The 12,049-nt window shown below is 42.6% G+C and overlaps 1 protein-coding gene across 4 annotated transcripts in view; it reads left to right on the top strand.

Moving 5' to 3' along the window:
- USP50 (ubiquitin specific peptidase 50) overlaps positions 1-12,049 on the top strand; it is a 48,376-nt gene continuing 36,327 nt past the window's right edge. Inside the window, exons 1-5 of one of the 4 annotated variants that reach the window (XM_050797200.1) lie at positions 1-238; positions 2,203-2,397; positions 3,187-3,382; positions 5,714-5,929; positions 8,148-8,290. In XM_050797200.1, the coding sequence (XP_050653157.1) occupies positions 186-238; positions 2,203-2,397; positions 3,187-3,382; positions 5,714-5,929; positions 8,148-8,290 (803 nt within the window). In that variant the 5' untranslated portion in view covers positions 1-185. The remainder of the gene's footprint in view (positions 239-2,202; positions 2,398-3,186; positions 3,383-5,713; positions 5,930-8,147; positions 8,291-12,049) is intronic. The other 3 variants (XM_050797201.1, XM_050797199.1, XM_050797202.1) reach the window with 3 other exon arrangements.

Here is a 12,049-nt window from a genome sequence, read left to right as displayed (position 1 = left end):
ATAGAAAATCCAAGTTGGAGTGGTGCCTGATACAGGTGAAAATCAGTTTGCAGCTACTGGAAGAGAGAGGAGCATATCAGTTGTTTAAAACAAAAAGCCAGTGTTAACAGGCTCAGAGAAATGAAGTTGAAAGGAATAGTTGTAGCTGCTGAATAGAAGCGAAATTCCAACGTGGTTCCATTAAAATGACTTCTCAGCGATCTCTCCCTGCAGATGACTTCGGTATCTACTATGTCCTGTGAGCCTTGATCTACTACAGCTTTCTAGATAAGCCCAGCTCAGAGGAGTCAGGGGATACATGCTACATTCAGGAGGGTTCTCCCAGGTGTGACCCATGGGAGGTCCCCCGAAAGGAAGGAAGATTGTACCTAATATCTTGGCAATAAATACATGTTCTTCCTAAAGGGTGACAGTCTAGGACCTCCTGTGATATCAGTGAGTAAAAGTGAAAATGACCATTCTTATAACAGTGAACACTTTTCAAACTGGCATAACTGTGCTTAAAAGCATGTGAGGTCACTGTCTCATGGAGGCCAACTTTAAATACAATATATGGAAAGAAAAATCCCAGAGGACATAGATACCGGGTTGCCTGGCACGATATAAAAAATTACAAGAGGGGCTGGGTGCGGTGGCTCAAGCCTGTAATCCCAGCACTTTGGGAGGCCAAGACGGGCGGATCACGAGGCCAGGAGATCGAGACCATCCTGGCTAACACGGTGAAACCCCGTCTCTACTAAAAAATACAAAAACCTAGCCGGGCGAGGTGGCGGGCGCCTGTAGTCCCAGCTACTCGGGAGGCTGAGGCAGGAGAATGGCGTGAACCTGGGAGGCGGAGCTTGCAGTGAGCTGAGATCCAGCCACTGCACTCCAGCCTGGGCGACAGAGTGAGACTCCGTCTCAAAAAAAAAAAAAAAAATTACAAGAGGAAGCTCTGTGCAGGGAGAGGAGGTGCCCTTCGGAACCCTCAGTGTTCTCTCCGTGCAGGCAGGTCTGGCCAATTCACATGAACACTCTAATCCTGTAGCTTACTGGGAAGGACATCCTAGACCAGTCACTTAAAAAACTTTTTTAAGTTGTCATTTATTGATGAACCTGTGTCAAGTACCTTGTATGATACCTTCATAATCCTCACAACCATCCTATAAGGCAGATGACATTATTCATATTTTATAGACAAGAAACAGACATAGAATCCCAGATCCTATAACTAGTAAATGGCATAGTTGGGATTTAAACTAAGATCCATTTTTTACAAAGTCTGTGCGCTTTCTCCTTTCCATGTATATATGTGTGTGTGTATTTATATGTATATAGCTATATACATATATACATATATGTGTGCTCTTAAGATATCTATATGCATGCTCTTAATATGTGTATGTTATGCTTTCAATATATATGCTATATATACATATATACACAAATACACACATATATAAATCATATATATAGGCAATCTTAATATATATAAATCCAAATATCTTAATGGATAGATATATTGGGAGAGAGGGAGGGAGGCAAACAGATGATAGGCAGGTATTCCTTTTCTCTACATACCACCACACACCCCGTGAGTAAATGACTAAATCACTTCAAACCTGACATCTCATCTGTAAAATGGGATGTAAAAATAATTGTTCCTGACTTACACAATTGTTGAGAGATTTAATGGGAAAATGCATGTTAAGTACTTAAATAGTGCCAGGCTCACTACCTGATAGCTATTGTTTTATTAACTTTTAATAATAATAATAATAATTTAATTACTTGTCCAGCAAGTTGTCGGTTGTCTTGCTTTGGGTTTAGAAAGAAATTTCTATCTGTCTTATTTGGCTTCAGGCACTTGTTCACAGTTCTGTTCTAAGTAATGTAATTTTGTTTTTAATTTAATTTAATTTAATTTATGTAATAGAGACAAGATCTCACTATGTTACCCTGGCTGGTCTCAAACTCCTGGCCTCAGGCAGTCCTCCCACCTCGGCCTCCCAAAGGGCTGGGATTACGGGTGTGAGCCACTATGCTCTGCCATGCTGTAATTTTAGACTCCAAGTTCCCATACTTCCTGTCCTTGGTGGGGAATGCATTTGGAGGAAGTCTTATTAAGAACTCTTCTTTATTTCACAATATTGAGAGGCTTATTGTCATTTGTACTTATTTTGTTCTCTCAAAACCCTTTCTTTCCATGTGGCACCAACACAGTGCAGAGTGCACAGATTACTATGATACCCTTCCAGTTAAGGAGGCTGATGGGAGCCAGCCCTGTTCTCAGGGCGTCACTGGCTTGCGGAACTTGGGCAACACATGCTACATGAATGCCATCTTACAGTGTCTCTGCAGCATCTCGCCGCTGGTGGAATACTTCCTCTCCGGGAAGTATATCACTGCTCTTCAAAAGTAAGCCCATTTGCATTCCCTGCAGCCCAGCTCCCACCCCCACTTCCCCACAGGTGAGGTTAGAGAAGGAACTCTGGAATCCCTATTAAGGGATTAAACAAACAAGTCAGTAGAGGTTGTAGCTTCCCAGATAACATGTGAGAGTAAGTAAAAGTGGGAAGGGCAACCAAGAAATGAATGCAGCTCCTTTATTTTTATTTTTATTTTTTAAATTTTTGTTGTTGTTGAGACAGGGTCTCGTTCTGTTGCCCAGGCTGGAGTGCAGTGGAACGATCTTGGCTCCCTGCCACCTCTGCTCCTCAGGTTCAAGTGACTCTCCTGCCTCAGCCTCCTGAGTAGCTGGGATTACAGGCACGCACCACCATGCCTGTCTATTTTTTTTTGTATTTTTTTGTATTTTTAGTAGAGAGGGGGTTTCACCATGTTGGACAGGCTGGTCTTAAACTCCTGACCTCAAGTGATCCACCTCTCCCAACCCACCACCTCGGCCCCGCAAAGTGCTGGAATTACAGGCATGAGCCTCTGAGCCTGGCCTCCTTTTTTTTTCTTTTAGACAGAGTCTTGTTCTGTCACCCAGACTGGGGTGAAGTAGTGGTATGATCACAGCTCACCGCAGCCTCGACCTTCTGGGGGCTCAAGCGATCCTCCTGCATTGGCCTCCCAAAGTGCTGGGGTTACAGGCATGAGACACCACGCTCTTCCATTTTGAGACTAATTTCCCAGGCTTGGGTGATGAAGTGCCTTCTTTTCATTAAATCAGCCAGAAACATATCCCTTTCTTCTTCCAAGCGATTGCAGTGAGGTTGCCACTGCTTTTGCCTACCTGATGACAGACATGTGGCTGGGAGACTCAGACTGTGTCTCACCAGAAATATTCCGGTCAGCTCTTGGCAACCTCTACCCAGCATTTACGAAAAAGACGCAACAAGATGCTCAGGAATTCTTGATTTATGTCCTAAATGAACTTCATGAAGCTCTAAAAAAGGTAAGTAGAATTAATGACCTTGAAATAGGATAGTTCTGCACCTTTATCAGCAACTTCCATTTTTCCTTCTTTTGCTTGTTCAGTTAATATTGTCTACTTTGTGCCAAGCACTGTGGTAGGTATCCCATGGAGAACATCCAAGTTAGTATTTCAATGTGTAGCTGTATTTACCAAACTTACTTGTCATCAGAATCACCTGGGAAGATTTTACAGCACAGATGTTAAGGCACATACTCCAAGGGTAATGAATTAGAACGTCTTTGGGGAAAGCTTACTTGGCATTTCCAGTGGTCAGCCAGGCGTGGGAAACACTAGTCTACTTTTCTTTGGAAATAAAGGCTGCATGGACTAGTTTTTAAAAGTGCAAAATATATTCCTCATGAGAAATATAGAATTTTATAGCTTACATTTTCTTGGGACCTACAAATCCATGAAAATATTAAGCTTGATATTAGATTAAGCAACAGATCTACGCACTACAAAGTTCCAGCCTCGTACCAAACACGCCTAACCTGAGTTCATCACCGAATTAGGACATACGTTTCATTAAACATGAAGTCATCAGTTACTCTAGAGGTTTTGCCTTTATTTACAAAACTCACTGCCCTTAGTCTTGGTCTGAGACCCACATTCTCTGAAAATGTGTCCTTGACTTTATGTAATGTCCTTCCGCTAATGTTACCTCACTGCACCTCTAATACCCAGGGAATGGTTAGCATCGAGATTGCAAACTATAGCTATTAATTGTTCTCATTGGCAGGCCTCAGTTCCATTTTTCATTTAGAGTAATAAAAAAAATTCATGGCCGGGTGCTGTGGTTGACACCTGTAATCCCAGCATTTTGGGAGGCGGAGGCGGGTGGATCACTTGAGGTCAGGAGTTCGAGACCATCCTGGCTAACATGGTGAAACCCCATCTCTACTAAAAATACAAAAATTAGCCGGGCATGTTGGCGGGCGCCTGTAGTCCCAGCTACTCGGGAGGCTGAGGTAGGAGAATTGCTTAAACTCAGAAGGTGGAGGTTGCAGTGAGCTGAGATCTCGCCACTGCACTCCAGCCTGGGTGACGGAGTGAGACTCCGTCTCAAAACAACAACGAAAAAAAAACCAACAATGAAAAGAAAGAAAAAAAAACGTATTCATGGCAGCACTTTTTAAAGAGAAGAGGCGAATGGGCAGTAAAAATCCCTCATGTCCTCTTCTACAGCCAATCTGAAACAATTAGCGTTCTGTTTCCCAAGATCAGACTAGGAATTAGGGGAATGAAGTTACTGTCAGGGTGGAAGACTTTGGCAGCAGAGTGTGACGAAACGAGCAAGCAGAAGTGGAATGGTGAGCACAGCCCCAAATTAGAGCCAGCTGTGGAGCTAACGCATCTTCAAAATGTATATTCTACTGAGGCTCTTCAATCACTGAAAACTCAGGGTGTGCCCCAGAAACGCTGTTGCTGAGTATGAGCTAGATCCAAACCAGGCCACAAGGCTAGTTCTGCCAGGCTGCCTTAGGAATTTCAGATTTGCTCTCTTATCTTTTTTTTAAAAAATTAACCCTGTAGAGACAGGATTTTGCTATGTTGCCCAATCTGATCTCAAACTCCTTGTCTCACGTGATCCTCCCGACTCAGCCTCCCAAAGCACCACGATTACAGACGTGAGCCACCATGCCTGGCCAAGATTTGCTCTTTTAAAAAAGTGTTTTCTAGAAGTTAAAGGAGAAAAGGCTACAGAATTTAACCTGAAGGGACTGGAGACAGGAAAGATTGGATTTCTTAATATTTTACCTTTAGATCTGCTTGAGTGACCTAATGCTAATTTAGCTTACTTACCCCCTTCCCAGGAAAAACTAGCTCCCAAGGCTGGTAACTTATGGGGCCATGGGTATATGTTTTACCAGAGTTAGGGTGTCATCACTCCTCTGTTTCACCTAAAGGGAAAATATCTGAATTATCAGAAATCACACATGATATATATACTTTCAAGGATATCTTACTCTATTGTCTGAATCCAAAACTAAGTGGTTTCTGGTAGCAATGTATCATTCTGATAGAAAAAAAAGCAGTCATGTCATTGAAAACTTTTTTTTTTTGAAACATGGTCTCACTCTGTCACCCAGGCTGGAGTGCAGTAGTGCTAACACGGCTCACTGCAGTCTCGAACTCCTGGGCTCAACTGATCCTCCAACCTCAGCCTCCTAAGTAGCTGGCACCATAGATGTGTGCTACCACACCTAGCTCATTTTTTTTTTCTCTGTAGAGATGGGATCTCACCATGTTGCCACAGTCTTTTTTAAATAACCAGTAGTTAATCTGGGTGAAATTTGCTCCTTGATTCAGTACCACTACCCCCGGAGAAGATCACACGAGAAAAGTTCTGCTCAGAGATGCTGCAGGAAGTGGATTACCACTGAGACATCCGTCATCACCCAGCTGTTTGAAGGGCAGCTCAATTATAGCATCATGTGTTTAAAGTGTGAGAAATGCACCTACAAGAACGAAGTCTTCACTGTCCTCTCACTCCCCATTCCATCCGAATATGAATGCTCCCTTCAGGTAGGAATGCGGTATTCCTGGACACTTTGTCTTGCTATACTCTCAGCCTGGATTTTCTCAGGGCTATTTCCTACATTTGTTTAGTATGAGAGGCAGCTTTATAACTTTAATTTTAAAAGAAATAGGCTGGGCGAGTGGCTCATGCCTGTAATCCCAGCACTTTTGGCCGAGGCAGGCGGATCACCTGAGGTCAGGAGTTCAAGACCAGCCTGGCCAACATGGTGAAACCCTGTCTCTACTAAAAATACAAAAATTAGTTGGGCATGATGGCGGGCACCTGTAATCCCAGCTACTTGGGAGACTGAGCCATGAGAATCGCTTGAAGCCGGGAGGTGGAGGTTGTAGTGAGCCAAGATCGCACCACTGCACTCTAGCCTGGGCGACAGAGTGAGTCTCCGTCTCAAATAAGTAAATAAATAAATAAATAAATAAATGAAAGAGGAAGTCCATGATGACAGAATTTTTTTTTTAGGGACATACTGGTCAAAAGTTACTAGGAATTCAATCATATTTTTAAATGTACTCAATGAAATAGCCTGATTGTAAAATTGGAAATATAGTGGGGTTTATTCAGTCTATTGAGATAGATTTGTGCATAAAAGAAATTTGTAATTTCTAGAAAAAATTTGTGACCCTCCCTTACCCCAGAGGTCTGTAAGGCCCAGACTTGGAACTAGATATAAAACATTCTAAACTCTCAGTCTCGCGCTCTTATATTTTGGACTAAAGCTGTGAAATGTTTTGGAAAGACAGAATGGAATCTAGTGCCTTGGTTTACCTCTCAAATTTTCTTCGCCACAATGCCAAAAGTTAATCTGTAACTGGGGATGTGGGCATGGGGTGAGTGGCAGTAGAAGGCAGCCAGCTTGATAAGGAGCAAACAAGGGGCGGACAGCAATAAGTTTTCTTGCAGAATTATATAAATTTATATTTTTTTCTTCCTAAATTATGAAAGCACATTTTATTGCTAAAAGTTTTACCTACCAGAATTGGAGAATAGAATCCTATTACTTATTCAGCACTGGGCTTTGTTTCTCAAACTGCTAAAGATTGTTGGAAAGAAATTCCAAACACCCAAGTAAGGTGCCAGTGGGTCATCTGCAAACAAAATCTGTGCTCATCTTCTTCTTCCAGTTAGTGGTTTGCAGAACCAAGGACCTGGCCACATTGAGGATCTCTCCTATGGATATGGGGTCTAATTTTTCCCTGTTCTGCTATCTTTATCATAGGCCACCCCCAAACCCTGAAAGTCATTTTTGTCACCAGATCATTTTAGCAATGAGATGAATAGCATAAAGCAGCTGCCTGATTTCACTGGTGAAAATTGCAAAGTTGCTTGAGCCACTACAGGCTCAAGCCTGTAATCCCAGCACTTTGAGAGGCCAAGGCAGGCGGATCACGAGGTCAAGAGATCGAGACCATCTTGGCCAACATGGTGAAACCCCATCTCTACTAAAAATACAGAAATTAGCTGGGCATGGTGGCATGCGCCTGTAGTCCTGGCTACTTGGAGGCTGAGGCAGGAGAATCACTTGAACCCAGGAGGCGGAGGTTGCAGTGAGCCAAGATCGTGCCACTGCACTCCAGCCTGGTGACAGAGCGAGACTCCCTCTCGAAAAAATAAATAAATAAATAAAATAACAAATAAATAAATAAAAATTGCAAAATCACTATTATTCAGGAAAAAACAGAAAAGTTAAAATGCTGATTTATAGGCTGGGTGTGGTGGCTCACGCCTGTAATCCCAGCACTTTGGGAGGCCGAGGTAGGCAGATCACCCCCTTTCTACTAAAAATACAAAGATTAGCTGGGCTTGGTGGTGCGTGCCTGTAGTCCCAGCTCCTTAGGAAGCCGAGGCAGGAGAATCACTTGAACTGTGAGGTGGAGGTTGCAGTGAGTCGATGCCACTCCAGCCTGTGCAACAGAGCGAGACTCCATCTCAAAAAAAAAGAAAACAAAAAACCCAAAAAACTGATTTATAGATTATAAGTGAGGTAGGCACTCAAATCCATCTCAGTAACAAGAAGGAAACACCTTCTAGGTGGATTTTACAGGTATCTGGCTGCAACTAGTGAGACTGTTATCTTCTGGACTTGTTGACTTTGAGAAAAACACTGAGAATTACATTTCCTCGGCATTTGCAAAATTCCAATAGAAACAGAGAGTGCAGGTCGCAGTTGATCCAATTTGGTCACCAAATCCTTTTTTTCCTGAACAGGAATGTCTCCAGTGTTTTTTTCAACAAGACACACTGACCTGGAACAACCAAATTCACTGCTCCTTTTGTGAAACCAAGCAAGAAACTGCCGTGAGGGCTGGTATTTCCAAGGCACCCAAAATAATTATTTTTCACCTTAAAAGGTATGGATTTTTACATTTTGTGGGCACGTATTTTCGAACAGCTTTCTAGAGATGTAATTCACACGCCAATAATTGGCCCATTTAGAGTATACAGTTCAATGATATTTGGTATATTACATTATTGTTTTTAAATTGTGATAAAATACATACAGCATAACATAAAACTTTGCCATTTTAGCAATTCTAATCATACAATTCATTGGCATTCATTATTCACAATGTTGTGCAACAATCATCACTGTTTCTAAAACTTCTTCATCACCCAAACAGAAACTCTGTAACCTTTAGTAACTCCACATTCCTGCCCTGCCAGTCCCTGGTAAGATACTTCAGTGATGGCCTGTCAAGGTCTTTGGTGTATTTTAAAAATTGGGTTGTTGGTTTTGGTTTTCTTTCTCTCTTTTCTTTCTTTCTTTCTTTCTTTCTTTCTTTCTTTCTTTCTTTCTTTCTTTCTTTCTTTCCTTCTTTCTTCCTTCCTTCCTTCCTTCCTTCCTTCCTTCCTTCCTTCCTTCCTTCCTTCCTTCCTTCCTTCCTTCCTTCCTTCCTTCCTTCCTTCCTTCCTTCCTTCCTTCCCTTCCTTCCCTTCCTTCCCTTCCTTCCTTCCCTTCCTTCCCTTCCTTCCCTTCCTTCCCTTCCTTCCCTTCCTTCCCTTCCTTCCCTTCCTTCCTTCCTTCTTTCTTCTTTTTGAGATGGAGTCTCACTCTGTTGCCAGCTGGAGTGCAGTGATGTGATCTCGGCTCACTGCAACCTCCACCTCCTGAGTTCAAGCTATTCTCCTGCCTCAGCCTCCCTAGTAGCTGGGACTACAGGTGCATGCCACCATGCACAACTAATTTTTTTTTGTATTTTTAGTCGACATGGGGTTTCACCATGTTGGCCAGGATGGTCTAATCTCTTGACCTCATGATCCGCCCGCCTCGGTCTCCCAGAGTTCTGGGATTACAGGTGTGAGCCACTGCGCCTGGCCAACTTGTTGGTTTTCTAATTGTTGAGTTTTAAGATTTCCCTTCCCTTCCCTTCCCTTCCCTTCCCTTCCCTTCCCTTCCCTTCCCTTCCCTTCCCTTCCCTCCCCTTCCCTTCCCTCCCTCCCCTCCCCTCCCCTCCCCTCCCCTCCCCTCCCCTCCCCTCCCCTCCCCTCCCCTTCCCTCCCCTCCCCTCCCCTCCCTTCTTATTTTCAGTCTCTTGCTTTGTCACACAGACTGGAGTGCAGTGGTGCAATCTCAGTTCTTGCAGTCTCCACTTCTCTGGTTCAAGCCATTCTCCTGCCTCAGCCTGCAGAGTAGCTGGGACTACAGGCACCTGCCAGCATGTCTGGCTAATTCTTACTTTTTTTGGTAGAGACAGGTTTTCACCATGTTGCTCAGGCAGGTCTCGAACTCCTGAGCTCAGGTGATCTGAATGATCTGCCCACCTCAGTCTCCCAAAGTGCTTGGATTATAGGCATGAGCCACTGTGCCTAGCCAAATTTCTTGTATATTTTCAATAGCAGTTCTTTACCAGATGTGGTTTTTTGTTTTTTTTTGTTGTTGTTGTTGTTTTGTTTTTTTTAGTCCATGGCTTGTTTTTTATTGTCTTGACAGTTTTGTAGAGCAGAAAATTTTGACTTTAATGGAGTCCAGCTTATCAATTCTTTTGTAAAGGAGGCCTTTGGTGTTGTAGCTAAAAAGTCATTGCCAAACACAAGATTATCTAGATCTTCTCCAGTGTTATCTTCCAGGAGTTTTGTAGCTTTCTGTTTTGCATTTTGGTCTGTGATCCATTTTGAGTTAATTTTTGTGAAGGGTGTAAGGTTTGTGTGTGGATTCTTCTTCTTTTTTTTTTTTTTTATGTAGATATCCAGTTGTCCCAGCACCATTTGTTGAAAAAGGTTATCTTTTCTCCATTGTATTACCTTTGTTCCTTTGTCAATGATCAGTTGATCATATCTTTGTGGGTCCATTTCTCAGCTCTCTTGTCTATACCATTCTTTTTCTAATTTTTTTTTTCAGCAATACCACACTGTCTTGATTATTCTGGTTTTAAAATAAGTTTTGAAGTTTGGTAATGTCAGTCCAATTATGTTTTCCTTCAGTATAGTTTTGGCTACTCTGGATCTTTTACCTCATCCCATAAACTTTAGAATCATTTTGTCAATATCCACAAAATAAGTTATTGGGATTTTGATTGGGATTACATTGTATTTACAGATCAAATTGGGAAGAACTGACATCTTGACAATATTGAAGCTTCTTATCCATGAATATAGAATATATCTCTGTTTATTTAGGTTATTCTCGGATTTCTTTCATGAGAATTTTCTAGTTTTCCTTCTATAGATCTTGTACATATTTTGTTAATTTTATAACTAAGTATTTCATTTTTGAGGGTGCTAATGTGAATGGTATTGTGATTTTTTTTATTTAAAAATTTTTGTTTGAGACGGAGTCTTGCTCTGTCACCCAGGCTGGAGTGCAGTGACACGGTCTCGGCTCACTGCAAGCTCCGCCTCCCGGGTTCACACCATTCTCCTGCCTCAGCCTCCCGAGTAGCTGGAACAAAGGTGCCCGCCACCTCGCCCGGCTAATTTTTTGTATTTTTAGTAGAGACAGGGATTCCCCGCGTAGCTAGGATGGTCTCTATCTCCTGACCTTGTGATCCGCCCGCCTTGGCCTCCCAAAGTGCTGGGATTACAGGCATGAGCCACCGCGCCCGGCTTGGATCTGTCCATTTCTGACAGAGGTGTGTTAATATCTCCAACAATAAAAGTGGATTTATCTATTTCTCCTTGCAGTTCTATCAGTTTTTCCTTTGTGTGTGTGTGTGTGTTTGTGAGACAGAGTTTCGCCCTGTTGCCCAGGCTGGAGTGCAGTGGTGCAGTCTCAGCTCACTGCAAACTCTGCCTCCTGGGTTTAAGCAATTCTCATGTCCCAGCCTCCCGAGTAGCTGGGATTACAGGTGCGTGCCACCACATCTGCCTAGTTTTTGTATTTTTACTAGAGACAGGGTTTAGCCATGTTGGCCAGGCTGGGCTCAAACTCCTGACCTCAAGTGGCCCGCCCACCTCGGCCTCCCAACGTAGACATGAGCCACGGTGCCCAGCCAGTTTTTCCTCATGTATTTTGACCCTTTGTTGTTAAGTGCATGTATGTTAAGAATTTCTACGTCTTCTTGAAAAATGGATCCCTTTATCATTATATATGGCCCTTTTTATCCTCAATCACTTTTTTTGTTTTGAAGACTGCTCTGTCTGAAGTTAATATAGCTACTCCCACTTTCTTAGTGGTAGGATGGTTTGTTTTCCTCCATCTGTTTACTTTAGTCTCTATGTGTCTTTATATTTCAAGTATGTTTCTTGTACACAGTATATAGTTGAATTTTGTTTTTGATTCACTGTGACAATCTGTGTTTTAATTAATGTATATAGACCACTGACATTCAAAGTGATCATTGATGCTGTTGGGTTAAATATCTGTTGTACTTGTTACTGCCTTCTATTTGTTGCCCTTGTTCTTTGTGTTCCTGTTTTTATCTACCACTCTTTTCCTGCTTTTTGTGGTTTTAATTGAGCATCTTATATGACTCCATTTTCTCTCCTTTATTACCATATAAGCTATACTTTTTAAAACATTTTTTAGTGGTTGCCTTAGAGTTTGCAATATACGGCCGGGCGCGGTGGCTCAAGCCTGTAATCCCAGCACTTTGGGAGGCCGAGACAGGTGGATCACGAGGTCAGGAGATCGAGACCATCCTGGCTAACACGGTGAAACCCCATCTCTACTA

Source organism: Macaca thibetana, chromosome 7 (genome assembly GCF_024542745.1).
Source record: "Macaca thibetana thibetana isolate TM-01 chromosome 7, ASM2454274v1, whole genome shotgun sequence".
NCBI classification, from domain to species: Eukaryota; Metazoa; Chordata; class Mammalia; order Primates; family Cercopithecidae; genus Macaca; species Macaca thibetana.
This window is presented reverse-complemented; position numbering and strand designations above follow the sequence as displayed.